Genomic DNA, 19174 nt, shown 5'->3' on the forward strand with positions numbered 1-19174 from the left:
AAGGGACACAGATTTCTTGTTGATTCCTCAGTTCAAATCTGCTTGACCTTGAAACAAGGGCTGCTTTTCATCCTCCTCCTTGCACTGATTTTGATTTGCACCATGAATACCGGTGCAGAAATAAAGACATACAATTCAGTCAAACCAACATGAACTCCTGATGACAGTAATGTCCATTATTTATCGCTTCACAAACACACAAGTTCAACAGAAATGTTACGCAACAGATTTGTGGTAGCTGGTTTTATAGGGATAGTTCATGTACCTTAATTTAATGCACACACTTTTAGTTTTTGCTTAGTTAATTCATGACCAAATGAATTATTCAATTATAATTATAGTCCATTGAAAACTAAATATTTTTTGAATGGAGCACATTGCTAATTCTTAGACACTGGACCTTTTGAAGTTTTGATACTGGATGTATAAGAAAGGATTAATATAAATAGAAAATATGTATTTTAAGACATTTTAAACTTATGTTTCTGAATAAACAATCTTGTTATATGAGAAGTGTGAACAGTTACATGAGTTTATTATGTGTTGTTGTTTACCCCACTTGTTAACACATATTGAGTGTTTATATCACAATGTTGATGTACAATATAACACTTCACTGACTTATCTATGTCCTTATATGTGCATCCATTATCAATGTCTGAAATAACATGTCTATATCATTCAGTCTGCTGGTTATGGTGCGTTCACTATTATGACATCATTATTTGTTTTTTAGTTTATTTTGAAATGTGCTTTCATTTTGGAAAGCGGAAGTACAACACACGATTCAGGCGCTATGTGTACCGAGCTAAAGTGTAGCCGGGAACAGGTTTTCAGAATCGAATAAGTTGTGTAATGTATGATACTTTATAAACCTCGGAGAATTTTTTAAATCTGTGTAGACACTTATCTGTAGTTGAGAAAAGTGAAAACGAGTCCACGTGTTAAGGTTTTTCTGTGTCCGGACAATAAACACGGTAGGTGCTTCCCCTTAGCTACTGCTCACTTTACGTCTTATTTCCGGCGTATTGTTATATTATTGTTTTCGTTCATGGAAATGTAACGTGTGACTTAATGTGCTGCTCTTTTACATAATATCTTACATAAATACTGCCATGTATGTATGAAACGAGTCCTTTCACTTACTCCCGACGGTCGTACACACTCTCCTGCCACTTTATTAGGAACACCTTACTCGTAGCGAGTTTGATCCCCTGTACTTACTAAACTGCCTTTAATTAACAATGCGCTTCGATAATTCCTCGAAAATCATGGTCCACTGCTGTGGTCATTGCTGTGGTCTGCATTGTATGACTGCACTGCAGTGCACTAATGCTGCAATTAATAAAAACTCAAACAACTTGGTAGTGTTCATCAAGCTTCTGTTATTATAGGTTATAGTTAGCTGATGAAGTTAATAATAATAATAATAATAATAATAATAATAATTGAAATAGGACATCCTTCGCAGCTGTAGTCCCTGGGCAGGAAAAAGAATATCATCTATTTAGTAAACATGTAGAATGTCATTAGCAACAACCGCTGTATAACATTGACAAGATACCCTGCAACAACAACAACATTCAGACACGCATTACAAGTGTAATCCATGAGTACATGACTGTGTTGAAACACCCTCAAGCATTATTGAATTGTCGGATGCTCATAATAATGTATACATGCATCTGTTTGTGTAGGCACTGAGGATGACGGTCTTGAATCTGTCCTTTGCTGCATGCGGTTTCTTGGGGATCTACCACTTGGGTGCTGCAGAGGCGTTTCTCTGCCATGGGCGCCAGCTGATGGGATCCCTCGAGGCCTGTGCAGGGGCCTCAGCCGGGGCCCTGGTGGCTGCTGTAATGATCACAGCTCCTGATAAGTTAGAGGTAGCTCCTTATTCTATGCCTGTTAAAGTCGATGATATCCATTATGCTGTATCCTGTGATGTAGAATTGTTCATTTTCTGAATGAAATTTGGTGTGGGAGATTAAGTGGCTTATAAAACGACACAAACTTCAGTTAAACGTTGTCTAATGGTGAGATAAAGTGGCAAATTAGTTGTTAAGATGGTAGAGAACTACTTAAACATGCTTGTATTTTATTTGTGAAGCTTTTAAGTCGGTTGGAGCATATCAAATAATTCCTTTAACAAGTATGTAATGTGACTTCAAGTCCTTGAACATGTTTTTTCTTTGTCTTGCAGCAGTGTAAAGAATTCACCTATGGGTTTGCTGAAAGTGTGAGAGGACAGAGGTTTGGGGCCGTCACACCAGGATACAACTTCATGCTCACACTACGGTGAGTTACTCCGCAGATATCATGAGAACACAACTGTGTGTCAGTACCTCATACAACCACTCTTTGTTTCAGCCATCATTTGCATCATTTTGTCAATCTGTGGTTTCAATTACATGAAGCTGAATTTATTTATGATGTTTGTGTGGTTTTTCTCCAGGGAGGGGATAGAGGAGATTCTGCCCAATGAGGCTCACAGCCTGGCCTCAGAACGTCTTCACATCTCACTAACTCACTCTGCAAGTGGCAAGAACCACATTGTGTCCAGGTTTACATCCAGGGAGGAGCTCATAAAGGTACACCCCCCACAATCTTCCTTTTATTTGAAATCATTGCCATACATTTGTATGTTAGTTTTTATATCCTTGTTTCCCTGTTTTACTGCTTTGACCAGAAAATGACAAACAAAGTCAGTACCTGTGTAATCTTTGACTTTTATGGTACCTTTACACAAAGTAAAGGTACCATAGAAGTCAAAGATTTTGACATTATTCCATTACTCCTGTCAGATGTGGACAAGGCCGAAACATTAAATGTCCTGAATAATGTTACTTCTTGTAAATGTTTTCAGATTTAAAGTCTTTGCCTTGTAACTTTTTCTCAGGCTCTGCTGGCCAGCAGCTTTGTGCCCATCTATGCTGGACTCAAACCAGTGGAGTTCAGAGGACAGGTAATGGGACATTAGATTCATGTACTCCCACACTGTGTTCTGTCCAAAGGAATATTTCTTTTAATATAAGTTCTCCAAAAAAACACTTAATCTTTGTCAGAGTGCTTCATCTTACTACTTGTAACATGACACAAGCAGCTTTTGTTTAATAACAAAAGGGAATTGTACTGTAATATTGCATACACCTTTTTTTCCTCTCTGCCTTTTTCTATTAGTCACTGCTGCACACACACAAACACACAGATGTCTGGCAGTGGCGTGCACACTCTCCACTCTGCTCTAGATTGATCTTTATCTATTATTTATTGTACGTTTTTTGGCTGTGCCACAAAAGTGGGGCTCCCTCAGCCAACATTGTTTTCCCCACTGGCCTTTGCTCTTTCAAAATAAATTGGTGCTAACAGTTTCGATTTTATCATCAGGGTGCATCTGCAGGCTGTGTTGCCAACTTAGCGCCTTTGTCATTAGATTTACAGACTAAGACTTAGACACTTGCAGTAACGCAGCAAACACAACTGACAAGGACGCACCTCAGTGTTTATCGTACATATCTGTAAACATTTTTTATTGTTTATTGTGCAATTTAACGTGTATAAAATCCAGAGCAAAAGTCCCATACATGTGCCTTGACATTGCTTTTGAAGATTTTGAAAATCACAAGTTGACAAATTAATACTGGGAATAAAAAAGCATGTATCAAGCATATTTAATTTAACTATTATAGTTTGTGCGTATAGCCCTTTTTCCATGCTAGAAAATGTTTTAATACACAATTAAAATAAAGCAAATAATTCACTTTGTTCAAATTCCAGGTTGTTGACTGATTTCACAGCCTGTGTGTTTTGTGTTACTAGAAATGGATTGATGGAGGCTTAACGGACGCCCTGCCAATTCTGCCTGTGGGACGAACTATCACCGTGTCTCCCTTTGTTGGACTGCAGGACGTGTGTCCTCGCCACATGGGGCGCTTCAACACTCGACTAAGACTGGCCAACATGAACATTATGGTGAGAATTTAATTAAATCAAAATTGATCTGAGATTTGATATGCCCGTTAAAATCTGGCACCATTTTAACAAGTTCACTCTCTGCGTTTTAGCTCACAGGGACACAAGAGCTTCTGGTCTATTGCTGCCCTATTTGGTAGATTTGAGTCCCTTAGCGAAATCTAAAGGAAAGATTTGAAATACTCAAGTCACAAGATAACACATTTTGGACTCACTCATGTCAAATCACTGATTTTGCATTGTCTTCATTGATTCAGTTATTAATGAAAATTCGAACGACACTCTGGGAATCATTTATGTTGTTGTATTGCATGAAGAGGCTATAACCATGTGTTCAGCTATCTCTTTATCCCACAAAGTGCGTGCTGTGTCTTAGGGTTTGTGATGCAACTTTAATAGTCAAGCTTCAGTTCAATATTTATTGTGTTGTGGGTCTAAACAAGATGGAGTATTGCAACATCAGACGCCATCATAAACATGACGTTTTTTGAACAGTGTTTTAACTTGCATCCAACAACCAAATTAGAACGATTACAAAACAAAACGTATATCATTTTAGCCAATAAACCATTTTGCGTGTTACATACTGTACCTTTTAAGCCAGAAACGTAAATGTACACATACTGTAGGTTCACGGCTCATGTGTCAGTTCTACTTTGAGTAGAAACGATTTCCGATCAGTGTTTCATCACCGCTGTGTTTTTCTTTGGTTTCCTTAGTTCTCTGTGGAGAACATCAAACGCCTGAACCAGGCTCTGTTCCCTCCATCTACCAGCGGTATGCGCTTTCTGTGTGAACAAGGTTTTCATGATGCTGTGAGGTTCCTGAAGAGCGAGGCCTTGATGAGCTGAAGGCCTCATCCTCAAGATTTTACCCTTTTTATTTACTTTGAGAATCACATGTTCCTGTTTCCATGGAACGCTTTTGAGAACATCAACATGTGCGATGGGCTCGGTGTATATTTTTTTTATGAAGCAAAGCATCATTGAGAGCATGAGATGCGCGTTATCAAACACACTCACTGTGGGTCTTTTTCCTCTGTTCCTTGGCAGCAGCGGAACATGATGAAAAGCCTTCATGTGAACATGTACTCTTCATCAATTTTCCAAGGAGGCATTTAATTTCCCCCTGCCCGAAGCAGCGGGAGAAAGAATATTGGATATCGCAGCATTTCACAGGAAGTCCATGCCGCAGTCATGGATGCAGGGAGCTCCCTCGGGACACGGCGAAGGAGCGTCGTCTTTGAAGTGCTTGACAGTTCCGCGGGGTTCCTCCACTGCTGGGTATTTTTTTGATTCCCTCCAGCGTCAGGAGATGTGAGCAGGTTCTCCATCAGTTTGCAGTTGCTGTGGTTAGAGCTGCTTCTCCTGCAGGACTCCTCAGTTGGAACATTAAATATAAAACAAAATATTTAATTTACTTAAACAGGATAGCTTTAGGTCTTGGAATTGGATTAGTAGTTTTTTGCAATTTCTTTTTTTTTTTAAAAACAGTTGGTGGCCCCCATGCCTTGAGCTAAAGCTGAGAAGGTGGCAGCATCCATATTACAACACTGCGCCTGTGCAGCAGCGACTAAACATAGATGTCGGTTTACTCTAGAGCGATAGCGGTGTGGTTCGATCATATAAACCTCTGCTGACATCACTGTCAACACAGGAACCAGACAAACATGCAAGCTTCTGGACTTAAAGTCTGTCCTCTGCACTTTACCTGCCTCGACTCGAAGCTAATGATGCACTATAATTAAAAAGTTGTCCTATTATGAAGTTGTAGATTATTTATTCATTCATAGGGTAGATTCTAGCTATGTTATCCCTTAATTTATCAACGTACGCTGCTGGGTAATGAATCTTGTTTCTTTGTGTTAACATGTTTGAATGACAATAAATTTGAATATTTTCCAGTGGGAAAATTAAGGTAGTTTTGTTCTGTCAACTGCTCACACCCTGCAGTGAGAAGAGAAAGTGATGAATTTTACGTCATGTTATTATCAGTTCAAATGTGTTACTTTGTGACTTCTGTGTTTTGAATAACTGGTTGTGACACAAACGTACTAAATGATGCAGCAGTGGACCAACTCCTCCCTTGTCCCCATGGGCTAAAAATTCAGATTTTATTGATGGTACCCTGGAAGAGAGAGCTATTTATACAGTGACACACACTGAAGTTTCGTGCTGGAACATTTTCTCGAGATATTAAAGACCTAAGCAGACCTAGATATGTTCAGGTGAGCCTTTTGTTAAGTGGCTGGTAGCAATTACACTATGAGAAGAATACCAACATCTAAAGCAGCTTCAGTACATCAACCAAGAGGAAGGTGTGTGTGTGTGTGCGCGCACAGGCCCTCACTGGTTTTCTGTCAGCCCACCTGCTGGTTCTCCTAATGAGTCTTAATTAAGGCTTCCTTTAAATTAAAGTTCCCAAATGGAGCCCAGCTTTTTGATTCATCATGTTGCAGCTCATCTTGTCGCAAAAACTCACTCTCAGTAATGAAGCACAGAATTGGGGCCTGCTATCTGGAAACAGGCCAGTGTGGGGGGAAAAAAAGAGCCCGTTTGTTAGTGTAATTAGTCAACTGCTGACTTCACCGTACAGCACTGGAAAACTGTGTTCACCTGCAGCGTGTTAGCGCCGTGATAAGTGTGTTCAAATTCACACTGTGCCAAATCACTGCAGACTGCTGGTCTGAACTTCTGATTCAAAATAATCAGAATTCACAATATTATTGCAGTAATTACACTCACTAAAATGGCTATAAGCGCATCAGGAAAAATTACATAACACTTTTTTCCCCAAATGTTTTTATTGAGAAAGAACAAATTGGAAAAACAGCATATTTCCAATACTGGACATACACTTATTTTAAAGGTGTATACATGTACTCACCTAAGAAATCAACACTTATTAAACAAACTGTTATTGCATTGTGGCACTTGCTGATGATATATCCCAAACATTACAAATCTATGCATGTACTGTATATACACATATACTGTATAATAAAACAGTACTGTTTAACACAAGAGAATTCAAAATCCTGTTACATATGTACATGCATATATATGGATATGTGTACAGTATATATGTACGTATGCATATACACACATAATAAAACAGTACTGTTTAACACAAGACTCGAAAATCCTGCTATACTGTATGTGTGTATGTATATATGTATTATGTGTATGAATGTATATATATATTATGTATATATATATATATATGTTTATGAATGTATGTATATGTGTGTGTGTGTATATATGTATATGTGACAACAGGATTTTCAAGTCTCTCATGTTAAATAGTACTTATTATAGTTTTCCCAATTTCATGATTATTCTGATTATGGAAAGTCACTGCAATTAACTTTTTGTGATTTCTTTTATTTGATGAGTAATTGATTCATTGTCCCGTCCATTAATGGTCACCATTTTCAAACAAATTCCACGGAGGATGAAGGAAAAACAAGATAAGAACAAAATAAAAATACAACAGCATTCCTCTCAGGCCTGATCTGTATGCCTCTGCTCACGTCAAAGTTGGATTTGGTAAAAGCGATCGCGTCCTGTAACCATTACAGCAGACTTTCCTGCTGAGCCACAATGTGGATGCGAGACACAGAAGGAGAGTTACTTGACAATCTTAACCCATTTCCCAACAAAAGTTTGTTTTATTACAGATACTTGATGATAATTTTTACTTGACTGTATAATGTAATCACTGTGTCTAGACACAAGTCTGATTTACACGCAAGACTGCAGAATCATGTCATGTAAACACTTCTACAAACAGACAAAAACATACTAATAACCCAACCACAGAAACACCATTTGCAAAGCAGCTTTTTAAAATGAACCATGAAGATATTTGACGCGTAATTACAAAACGGAATGACAACAACTTTCAGTTGATTTATTCTTAATTACCTCTCACGAGTTATTTGCCAAATATGACAAAAAACAAACAAACAGTATTTTTAAACCAGAATCTGTCTTTTGTGTGGTTATTAAATTACTACCTGTGTCTGATGATACTTCCCCTATCTAACTAGTGTTGCACATTGGACCAGTTAGTGTTGAGTCATGTAGTTTGGTGTTAAATAAGAGTAAAACAAACAAAATCCATCAACAGAACCCTTCACATGGGTGAGAATCCGCATTATCTACATATTTTGAAGCTGCATTTTAAAATTTTTTTTTTTGCCAGTTTAGGGCAGAATGTGCTGTAACTAAAATAGTGCATACTCAAAATACTCTTCAGGGAAATACAGAATCTGGCTCTTAGTATCAGTTGCTATTGTGACAACTGCTGCTCTATGACGGTGTGCACGGTGGCTTTTTTGTCTGGTACTTCTACTTCATCTGTTTAAGTCTATTATATCTGAAGAATATGTTTGATGAGAAAAGGTTTTAACAGCTTTTTCCAACGACACACACAGAAAATCATCGTTTTTAGCTCATGTCGACACAGGAGCCGCTGGTCTGCTGCTGCTGCTGCTTTATACCCAAGTTTCTGCCACTTAGGTATTTTTGAACAAAGGTTCTCAAACACACAAACAAAATAACACATTTAAACTTAGATTTCCTCTATGAACTTTGGTGCAGGAGAGTGAGCGGTTTACAAACTCGCGTTTCTAGTCGGTGAAGGCTGTCAAACCGTGAGATAAAACGGCAAACCTGTTATACCGAATATATCACAGCACTGTCGGCACTGACTTTCACTTCAAAAACCCGAACTAACTCCTTAAGTATACGGACTGTCTGCCGCGCTCCGACGCACGACACACTAGTGACAGTTTAAGGCCACAAAGTGGAAATGTAGCCATGCGTAAACACATACAAGTGACAGTGACTGACAGCAGTCACACAGCAAACTCTGTTGAGACTGCGGAGTGTTTTCTCAAGCACGCGGGATTCACGGCGGCTTATGGCTGCCGACTGTGATCCTACGTGTTTGTGTAAACTACAGTAAACTAAATGAATTTGTCGAGATTCTTTCTGAAAACGTGTTTAACTCATAAGCCGCACGTCTTGGCATTTCTATGACAAACGGCACCTTCTCGAAGGAATGACCTTCAAGCTGCCTCTTAAAAAGGCTGCTTTGATTTGTGTAGTGTCCCAGACAATGCCGAGTAGGGCCGTGCAATAATATAATTACTAATATCCAGCGGTGTCTAAAAAATAACCACCTTATCAGTTAAATTGCTCTCCAAAAGCAAATGTGCTGCACAGTGTGTGCATATATCAGGAGACTTTTTAAATTATAATTGTAGTACTCTTTTTCCATTTAAATATAGAATGTTGGAGCAACACATCCAGTTTCAGTTTAATATAGATTTTTTTTTTTATTATTGAGTGTCGAGTCAGGAGATAACACTGAGTAAAATATATCAGCGTGATGTCATCATGCGAGCGCTTCTCCTCGGGAGAGAGAGAGAGAGAAAAAGAAAAAAGACATGGTGTCAAAGGAAAACACAGCAGCTGATGTCAGACAAGGATGTCTTCTTAACAAAGTCCATAAAAGGCGGAATCCTTGCCCGGGCTAGAGCCGCATATGAAAACGAGGCAGTGCGCAAGTTGATGTGACCTCCTTGACCTCATCGTATCGCGGAGAGCATGAGAGTGATGATGCCTCTTTGGAAATGAGAGTCGAGCAGCAAGTGCAGGGGCTTGAGTGCAGAGTTTAGGAGGGAGACACTCAACCTCCCCCCAAAAACAAGAGGACTCTGTCTTGGTCACTCTAGAAAGCAAAACTGTAGTCGTTTCCTTCAGTACTGTGTGGACCGTAGTTGTCATATCCTGATTACGTCCAAAATCTTAACATTTCTTCCTTGGGCCACAACCTGCACACCCAGAGAATGTAATCTAAATCTGTCCTTTTAAATATGCTGCTTAGAGGCAGACAGACCTCCACGGTGGAGGATATTACTCAAGATTTTGACATATTGAACAGTATTTAATATTCAGATGCTGAGGTTTCACGTGTGATATGATCTACTGGTCCTGACACTGGCATAGATGTGTAAAACTTGAGCAGCAGGGCTGCAGCCATGGCTTCCACATCACATTCCCTCTGGACAGCTGCCCCTCCGCGGGCTTCACCGACCTCTGGTGCTGCTCCACGGCCTCGGCCATCGCGGCCAAGACGGAGTGAAACGCCGGCTCGGTGTCGGGCTTCAGCGGCGTGGTCTCCGACGGGTCCCTGGAGAGGTCAAAGAGGAGTGGGGGATCGTGGCGCGTCACAAACTCTGCTGCGCACAGGCAAACGCTGGTGTGGGAACACACGGTGGCGCTCTCGGGGTAGAAGTTTGGCGTGAAAAAAAGGGCTTTCCACACTGAGCTACCTGTGGAAATTCAGTCAGTGTGTGGCAGTCAGTTTATTTCTCTGTATCTTCAAACCTCAAATATTACCACTAATTATATTCTCTAAATTTGGTTGGTTTTAAAGTTGTATTTAATTCACATGAAACTGTAAGTCAACAAGTCTGTAAAAGCTACCTTTGAAAATATTCAGCTGACGTATCCCACACTCAGTCAAAGTGAGTGTGGGATAAAACGCAGCTTCAAAGAACCTCAGCCTGCACAGTGACCAAAGTCAAGCTGCGGATACAAAATGCCTTCCCTTCATCTTTGGCAGTGACAGATGTGGATAAATCTTTAGTGTGTTTGCCTGGACTTACTGTTCCGAGGGTGCCACCTGACCGCGTTCAGGTAGATGTCGCAGTAGTGGAACAGAAACTCGTGGCTGGACCTTTCCACTCTCCCCTGAAGCAAATCCATGAGGTCATGGCCATCAATCTCCCTGCGTAGCAAAAAGAAAAACAGTCAACTGTGAATTAGACAGAGAGAGTGAACAGGGGGTGTATTTGGTGAAGCTTTCAGGCAGCCATGTTTTCACTGACTGTCTCAGGCTGGTTCTTTTCACTATCCCTTTAATAACGCCTGAATCACGTTCCCTCGGCTCAGATCCTCCATTTCCGTGAACCACTCTCTTTTCAGTGCGACCCAGATTTCAGTCTGCACTTGGCATGTGGAAGGAAGTGCCGTCTCACCGTCTGTGCAGTCTCACCTGTCCTCTGGGACTGAAGCTCCACTTAAGTGAACCACTGTGGGAAACAGGTCCATGTTGCTGGTGGGCTCGTCGATTTGTACGCTGCTGGGGATTTTCCCTGGCCAGCTCAGAATTCCTGGGACCCGGATACCTCCCTCCCAATTTGTGCCTTTCCCTGCTGTTTAACAAAAAAAAAAAAAAAAAAAAAGATAGAAAAGAACACACAAGTCATCAAAGCACTTCTTCTTGTGAAGCAAGCATAGCTCAGCGTGTCAGCTCAGCCCTGTGCTGCTCACTAAAGGAACACGTTGATCCTTAAGCCTGGCCATTATCTGAGATAAAAAAAAAAAAGTGACTCAGACATCGTCTGCTTTACAAAACTTTCGCTGCTCTTTGAATCAGGTCTTCTGGGTGCAAAGACGAAAATTACTTCAAATCTGAGTCCACACTGCGAGTCTCTGTCTGGCAGCCAGACGTACTCTCTGAGGACACACCATGTGTCTGATGGGAACACAACACATATTCGTATTACCATTTTTTGTATGATCTAGATTTTCAGTGGCAAGTGCATCATTTCCTGGGACGTTTCCTTAAAAGGAAAAATGCAATTACAGACAATAAGCAGTGAGACATGGATTTGGCCTCAGTACAATTCAATAACATAACATAGTATACTATTATTAAATAAAGTGCAAACTGCAGCAGGTTCTTCAGTTTGTTTGTTTTTGTTTGCCATTTCTTTGTTTTATGCTTTGATTTTTCGGCGTCAAGACTCCGTGAGAGCAACCGTGCAACCTTTTTTTTATTGTGACAAGTCAGCAGTCTGTCACTGAAGTGATGCATACAAACAGCCGAGTCTGACAGGTACTGGCTTTATAACGCGGATGCTGATACTGCATATAAAATGGAGCATCAGTGTGAGGGGGGAAGCAGTGGAAGGATGGTAGGCCTGATTTAGCAGATGTCTAAACTTGTCTATTCCTTGATATTCAACAAGTATATTCCTTGATAAGATACTGGATACCTTGAATTTCCTTCGGGGTATCAATCATTCAATGAGTTATGTTTTCAGTGTTAGTGTTTATCGGGATTATACAAAATTCACTGATGATTGCGTTAATATTCCTTTTTTGTAATTTGTGTGAATTTCTCAGGAATAAACCAAAGATTATGATAAAAAAAACAGGCCTATGAAGATTGTATCATGATAATGATCAAAAACGACATCAAAAAGTCAGATCAATGTTGTGCTGCTGCATAAGGCTAATGTAATGAGGGCTTAAGGTAAAGTGTCAGTTTAGATAAAAGAAATGGAATAATGGCAAGGATTTCATTGCTGTGTAAGTAAATTGTAATTAATTCACATGACCTTATACGGCAAGTTATATATATAAAAAAGATTCAGCTTGTGGTAAAAGTCTGACAATAATCAGTGATAATATGAAGCACACAGGCTTATGAAATGAGTGTTATGAGTACCTTTTTAATGAAGCCTTGCAGTCATTCAGACCTGCATGAAAGGTTTTTTTATGGACACACGTTGCATGAACCGAATTTCAATCACCGTGTTTGTCCATGACCCTGCGACATTCATTCATTCATTCAGTCTGAATACAATAATCCTGCTTTCAGATTTCCATCTCCTGCCTCCTCCACAGCCCTCCTCGTGTATTAAGACTTTAAAAAAAAAAAACATGGTTAATGCGCATTTATGCTCACGAAATGCTGCGCCTCCAAGTCTCTACTGGGCAAGATATTCTCAGGGTCACGACGAGGCTGCTCTGATTTGTTAAAGAGCGTCACAGGAGAGTATGCAACGCAAGTTTGAACATAAATCCTACAAAGATTCAAATATTTGTACATTTGAACCTGAGAGAGTGAGCAAGAGATTGAGCCTTAAGTCAAGTTGCTGGTGGCACTTTACTATGAGCATTGTTCGCTTCTAGAATAATTACGTGGGGAGTCGCAACTGGGCTCACAGGAAAGCCTTTGTTGGTCTTGGTCTTATGGAGCATGAACAACTCATTAACAAAAATCCACTCCATGTGTCAGCCATCTAGAATTCGATGTCAGGATTTGTCAGATTGCGACCTGAGAGGAAACATCCTCCCATACAGCGTTACAGCCTTAACTCCAAGGTCCTCGTGCTGTTGTACCTTTATATATTCCATTGGATCCACTGGGGGATTCTTCCAGATGAGCGCCCTGGTCTGAGGTCAGGTAGACCAGAGTGTTTCCCCTCAGACTGAGTCTGTCCAGAGTCTTCAAGATGTGACCTGAGAACAGATACAGCAGCACACTCATGTACTGTATCTCCTCCACATGTCTGGGCACTAGAGTTGGGTCATTCTCCACATTTCCCCTTGGTATATAGTACTACAGTGACTCATCAAATATCAACTTTTAAGAAAATCTAAACTGAAAACTCACCCATACAGACAGACTTGTTTGACAAACCTTTTATTTAGCTATTAATTAATGTCTATTTCTACTGTATATACCTTATACAGCAAATTCTCAATTTCGGCAATGAAACCGTTTTATTTTGAGTATCTACAGTAATATATACCCAAAGAAAATGTGGAGAAGGTACGACAGTATCGAAATTTGAATAGGACTATTGTTGCACGAGCAGGAAACTTGCTAAACCTGTCAAACTCCGGTCGGTAAAATTTTAATCACACAGATCAAAAGGCTCCTTGGCATAAAACAAGAGTCAAATAATACCAATTAGAAGGCTAAATTACAAAGCATTATTGCCTCTCCTCCTCTCCTTTTTTCCTCACACAATACTCCTCAAGCTAAAATAATTAGGATAATCACACATTCATTAACAGCTCCCTATATCGAGTCCACTGTGGTGTGGGATCACGTCCTCGAGACTGAACAGCAATTAGAGCCTGAGAGAAAATGGCCCATTTAAACCAAACCTCTTGTTATTAAAGGACCGTCTGACGTGCTAAAAGTGAGCCTATATTTGATATCCATGAAAAGGAAATCATTTATCTCTCCCCCCTACTCCAGTACACACATGTATTTGCTGCTGTGGTCGTCCTTGTGGTGGAGCGGTAAATATTTAAATAGTTACCGCTCACTGTGAAAAGATGATTAAAAATGTAGTCCGCTGTCTTTTGACTAAAACAGCACGTGGCTGGAGCTGTGCTCTGTGCAAAAACTCAAGCTGAATCACCACAACAAGAAAGGAAATATGGACCATTAAAGGTATAGTTCAGTTTTTTTTGAAGTGTGGTTGTGTGAAGCACTGGCACAAAAGGTTTATCTATTAAATTGCAATCCTGCTTAAATCGATGGAAACCTCACCACTGTGTTTTCCACTTCTGCTGGTATGTTTTATCACCGTTTCCAACTGGGAACTGACGTTCAGTGTTTGCTTATCATTATCAAACAGAAATCTGTACACAATACCACCAAGAATACAAAAAAACTACCTGTCCAAACAAGTCAATAACAACACTCCGCTTCGTGCAAACACTGAGAGCTCGGTGTGCATTTCTTGTTGGAACACCTTCCTCCCACAATGCACCACAATCCCTTTATAAACTGTCAGTGAGAAAAGGATTATCCAGAGGGACACTGTAATTGGAAAGACAAGTTGCGGCTGAGTCATTTGCAATCAGTGCAAATTCAACACCATCTGCTCTCGCACCGAGTTGGAGAAACATTGAGCTACAAGTATGGATAGATACAAATAGAAATGTGTTTGTTTTCTTTGGTAATTTGTGCAAATCAATTCTTTCAATTCACCGCAGGAACAGTGTGAAACCATTTTAAAGAAGCAGTTCAGGTTTGAATAGAACAGGTATGAATATTTTGCCCAACTGAAGTTCATAATTCAACCACTTTCCTACAACAAACTCTCGTAGAGTCCTACCAACACTCCAGTCCACCTCATGGACGGCGTCACCGTAGATGCCGTGTTTGCTCGTCCCCCTGAACGCCGCAGAGGCAAACATGGCTGTGTGCACTTGAATGAAAGAGAAGAAGAGCAGGAAAGGCTTTGCCGAGTTCCTACAGGAAACAGAGAACTACTGCTTAAATGACACAGCCTAGTGCAAATAATTCACTTGAAATGTCATATTGATATTTGAAATAAAACATTTAAAAATGGACAGTTGACGTCTACCTCTCTATGAAGTCCACTGCCTCATGAGTCATCCTCTGTGTCAGGTTTTCAGATATGAACGGCTGCTCCACGACTCTGTGGTCCCTCATGAGAACACAGTTCAAATACGGGACGAGCATGATGAAGCCCACAAGCAGACCTGTGATCAGGAGCAGCAGCGACACCAGACTCAGGACCAGCCGCCGGCGGACGGCGATGACGCCGCAGAAGTGAAGCAAGACCGCAGTGGCCAAGACGATGGCTATTGTCCTGTAAGGTAGGAATTTATAAATGACAAAAACGGTGCCATGTCCAGGCTGGCAGTCCCGCATGTTAGTCAGGGGGATACCGAAGAAATAGTTGAAGCCATGGGCACTGGGGTGGTGGCAGTGATCATCACTGCGTTCGCAGTTCAGTCCAAGATGCCATTTTCCTGGGATATAGGAAAAATATTAATGGACATTTGAGAGGAAAAAATCTAAATCATACTTGTTTCAGTTTTAGATTAAGGGGACATGAGATCAAATTTAAAATTTACACGGTATTTTTTTTGTTTCTAAAATTAATTTTTAAATTGGAATACACAGTCTTTTTTTTTTTTATTATATTTTCACTGAAACATAACACTAGGCTTTTTGCTCGAGGAAAACTTTGTCGACGTGAACCTGTCTGAATTTTAATGAACCACTCCTGTGGAATAATATAATTATGTGGCTGTGATGTAAGAAAAAGAAACACTTTCATAGTTTTCATGGAATTAAAAACTGCCTGTTGTTATAGTCACAACCTAAAGAAGATTATGACATTAGCCTAACTTAAACCTCAAACCCTGAAAAGACACACGTGATGACACCACGTCAGACCTATAAGAGCCGTGTTGTAGCCTTGCTGTTTGGCCAGCTTAGCGAAAGTAAGCTCTCGGCTGGGCAGACCTCCACTTCCTGCATTAAATAAGAAGACACCAGGTGGTTGATCATTGGCGATACCTGTTGAAGAGAAAAAGAAAACTACTATTACCTCCTTGCTTTGGTTTCCCCCTCCAAACAATCATCTGATCAATCAAATCCTCCTTTGAATCCAAGTGAACACATGCTAAAACCACAAGGATTAACCTTGGGACAGTCGGGGATATTGGCACTAATAAAAAAAAGTCCTGGAAAGCAGCTCAGATCAGTGCAGAAATCTTCCTGCGATGCCATGAATCATGAAATATTCATATCCTACCAATCTTAGTGTAGAAATGATGGGATGTTTATAAATGTGGCAGCTGAAAACAATAGTCACAGACTGACAAACTGAAAACATGATGCCTGTGGCTGGCACTGAGCCATAAAAAACTGACAATAATGTGTTAAATAATTCAGTCATTAAAACAAATTGGTTTTCTTCAGGAAGAGTAAAGCTTTATATAATGTGACAGTGTTAAACAGTTTTAGTTCCTGTGGACGTTGCCTGCAGAGCAACATTAAGCACTTTGTCAGTCAGTAAAGATTTTTTTGTGCGTTTTGTGTGTGTGTGCGTGTTTGTGTCTTTGAACTGGCCTGATCGTATCGGGTATCGTCCTGTGAGGAACGCCGCCCTGCTCGGAGTGCACAGGCTCGCTGCGGCGATGTGGTGAGTGAGCTTCACACCTTCCTGTGCCAGCTGGTCGATACTGGGAGTCCTGCAGAACACAATCCGTCAGCAGTCACGCGGCAAGTTCAACATTCACAGAGACAAATGGAGGGCAATTTGAAGTCCTTTTCAGTGTGGCCTTGTAGTATAACGAAATGTTTTGAGAAATGAAGTTTGTAATCAGCTCACTAACCAAAGTCCAAAGACTTGTGTTTTTAGCTTGCAGGAGAATAAGAGTTGCTGTTTGACTGCTGCCTGATTTGGCAATTATTTTCATAATCGATTAATCCGTCGATTTATTTCTCAATGAATCGTTTGGTGCATAAAATATCAGAAAACCTTAAAAAATATTGATCAGTGTTTCGTCAAACCTGGAAATGATGATGTTCTCAAATGTCTTGTTTTGTCCACAAACCAAAATGATTCACTTTTCATGAGTTCTTTGTTATGCAGAGCAAAGAAATGAAGACAATATTCACATTTAAGAAGCATAAACAATCAGAAATCTTGTTTTAATCGTCAAACCTTTTATCGATTATCAAAATAGTTGTTGATTAATTTAGTAATCGATCAATTGTTTCAGCTCCATTTCAAACACCAAATTCACAAAAAAAACCCACATTTAATGGAGGAGGCAGCAGTGGATCAACAACTCCTGTGTGTTGTGACGTAAAACTGCTGATTTTCTCTCTAAACTTTAGTGCAGGTACAAACATGTGCAGTTAGTGCTGAGGTTGAGTCACATCCAAAGGCTTGAATGATCACTTAAAGTTGTTTTTCAGGAGGAAAGAGCGGAATAATAACACAGCGAAATCTGAAATAGAAAAATACATCTTGACACAGTTGTCAAGTATGTATGTAATGTATGTAATCCACACACACTAGTACATCCAAACTAGCCAGAGACAAACTGTTTTTACCTCACAGTTTTATTGCCATAGCAGCCAAGGTCACCAATTCCCAAGTCGTCCACCATCATCAGGACAAAGTTGGGCCTGCTGCTTTCCTGAAGAGAAACACTGCCGACCTCGAAAAGCAGCAGCAGCAGCAGCAGCAACAGTGAGGATGGCAGCCACAGAGATGTCATGTTGTCTGGGCAGAAACACTGCAGCACACAAACACAACAACTCAGTCCCAGATAAAGATTTTTTCCCTTGGAAATCTAACAAATGCTACACGAAAGTCACCAAAGCTTTATTTGTACATCTAAAAGGTAATTTAACTAAACTTACTGTTTTTGTGACAACACATTTATTACATTAAATATTATATATACTATTTACTTTATTATTGATTTATGTTTAAAGTGTGTGAGTGTGTGTGTATATATATATATATATATATACATATAACAAACTCTAGACATTCATTATATACACACACACACACACATTTATACTCAGCATAGCACTATTAAAATGAGTAAACTATTTGGATATAAGCTACCTTCATGGACAGACTAATGTAAAGAACTCGGATGCACTTTGGACTTTACCATATGGATGTGGCGGTATGTGAACTGCACTGTTTAACAGACGACTTTTAGATTTAAATACAGAGTGTCAGTGTTGGTTAACAGCAGCACAGACACACCTGTCACACTCTCTTCGGTCAGTAAAGGTGATTGAAACTCACCTGCGCCTCATAAACACAAGTCAACAGGAGCCGGGATTTGCCTTCATCGTTACTTCCGACTGCAGAGGAAGCACGTTATGCTGCCTTCACGTGCTATGGGAAAGATGAAACTTCCCATTTGTGAAATTGGAATACGAGTGCGTAGAGTAACGGCAGTCGTTTAATGACATGACATGTAAGGAAACACCATCATGACATGCATCGCGCCTGCATTAAAAGAGCCTGCTGGGGCATAAGGTACGACAAAATATGAATCCTTGTTGGAATGTAAATTTACGGGTTAATCGAGGGTTGTTGTTTTTTTCTTCTACAACTTTATTAACAAGGAAGTACAGCAATCTTATCACGATTTAATTGGCAGCAAAGTAAATACAAAATTAGGTGTATCAAACACATGACTGAAACAAACATAAGAGGCAAAAACATCACTCAACTATTTCCATATATTTTATATATGATTGTAATATTAATGTTATCAGTTTAACCCAGCGTCCCGGGGTCGCATGAATTATTCACAAGGTTAATTAAAAAATATGTGAGACACGAGTTAGCCGGTTCAAGTAGCCACCGCTTCACACTGGAGACTTTTATTATCAGCGTAGAACAAGAACAGCGGAAGTCCGTCAACCACAACAACATTACGTCAGTTCAGATAGATACAACTTCTTGTGCTATTGGAATGACAAAACAGTCTGTTACACTAGGCAAAAGTGTTTCATTCCCTGAAACAACTGTATATATTAATGGCTATAAGGATGCAAGTCTTGTATGATTTAGTTG

At 40.0% G+C, this 19174-nt stretch overlaps 2 protein-coding genes across 2 annotated transcripts; one reads left to right on the plus strand and one right to left on the minus strand.

Moving 5' to 3' along the window:
- The first annotated feature begins 774 nt into the window (after window positions 1-774).
- pnpla4 (patatin-like phospholipase domain containing 4) lies at window positions 775-7149 on the plus strand. The gene is made up of 7 exons (XM_044019518.1): window positions 775-977; window positions 1698-1886; window positions 2204-2298; window positions 2456-2591; window positions 2900-2965; window positions 3820-3972; window positions 4692-7149. Exons 2-7 carry the CDS (start codon window positions 1707-1709, stop codon window positions 4821-4823), a joined length of 762 nt encoding a protein of 253 aa, XP_043875453.1. The 5' UTR covers window positions 775-977; window positions 1698-1706; the 3' UTR covers window positions 4824-7149.
- Window positions 7150-7195: 46 nt separating this feature from the next.
- On the minus strand, window positions 7196-18635 carry sts (steroid sulfatase (microsomal), isozyme S). The gene is made up of 10 exons (XM_044019517.1): window positions 18395-18635; window positions 17680-17864; window positions 16687-16808; window positions 16009-16131; window positions 15167-15578; window positions 14915-15051; window positions 13179-13298; window positions 11041-11200; window positions 10652-10773; window positions 7196-10315 (listed from the first exon to the last, which is right to left on the minus strand). The coding sequence occupies exons 2-10, from the start codon at window positions 17844-17846 to the stop codon at window positions 9966-9968; spliced, it is 1713 nt and encodes a 570-aa protein (XP_043875452.1). The 5' UTR covers window positions 17847-17864; window positions 18395-18635; the 3' UTR covers window positions 7196-9965.
- Window positions 18636-19174: the final 539 nt, after the last annotated feature.

Source organism: Solea senegalensis, linkage group LG2, assembly GCF_019176455.1.
Source record: "Solea senegalensis isolate Sse05_10M linkage group LG2, IFAPA_SoseM_1, whole genome shotgun sequence".
NCBI classification, from domain to species: Eukaryota; Metazoa; Chordata; class Actinopteri; order Pleuronectiformes; family Soleidae; genus Solea; species Solea senegalensis.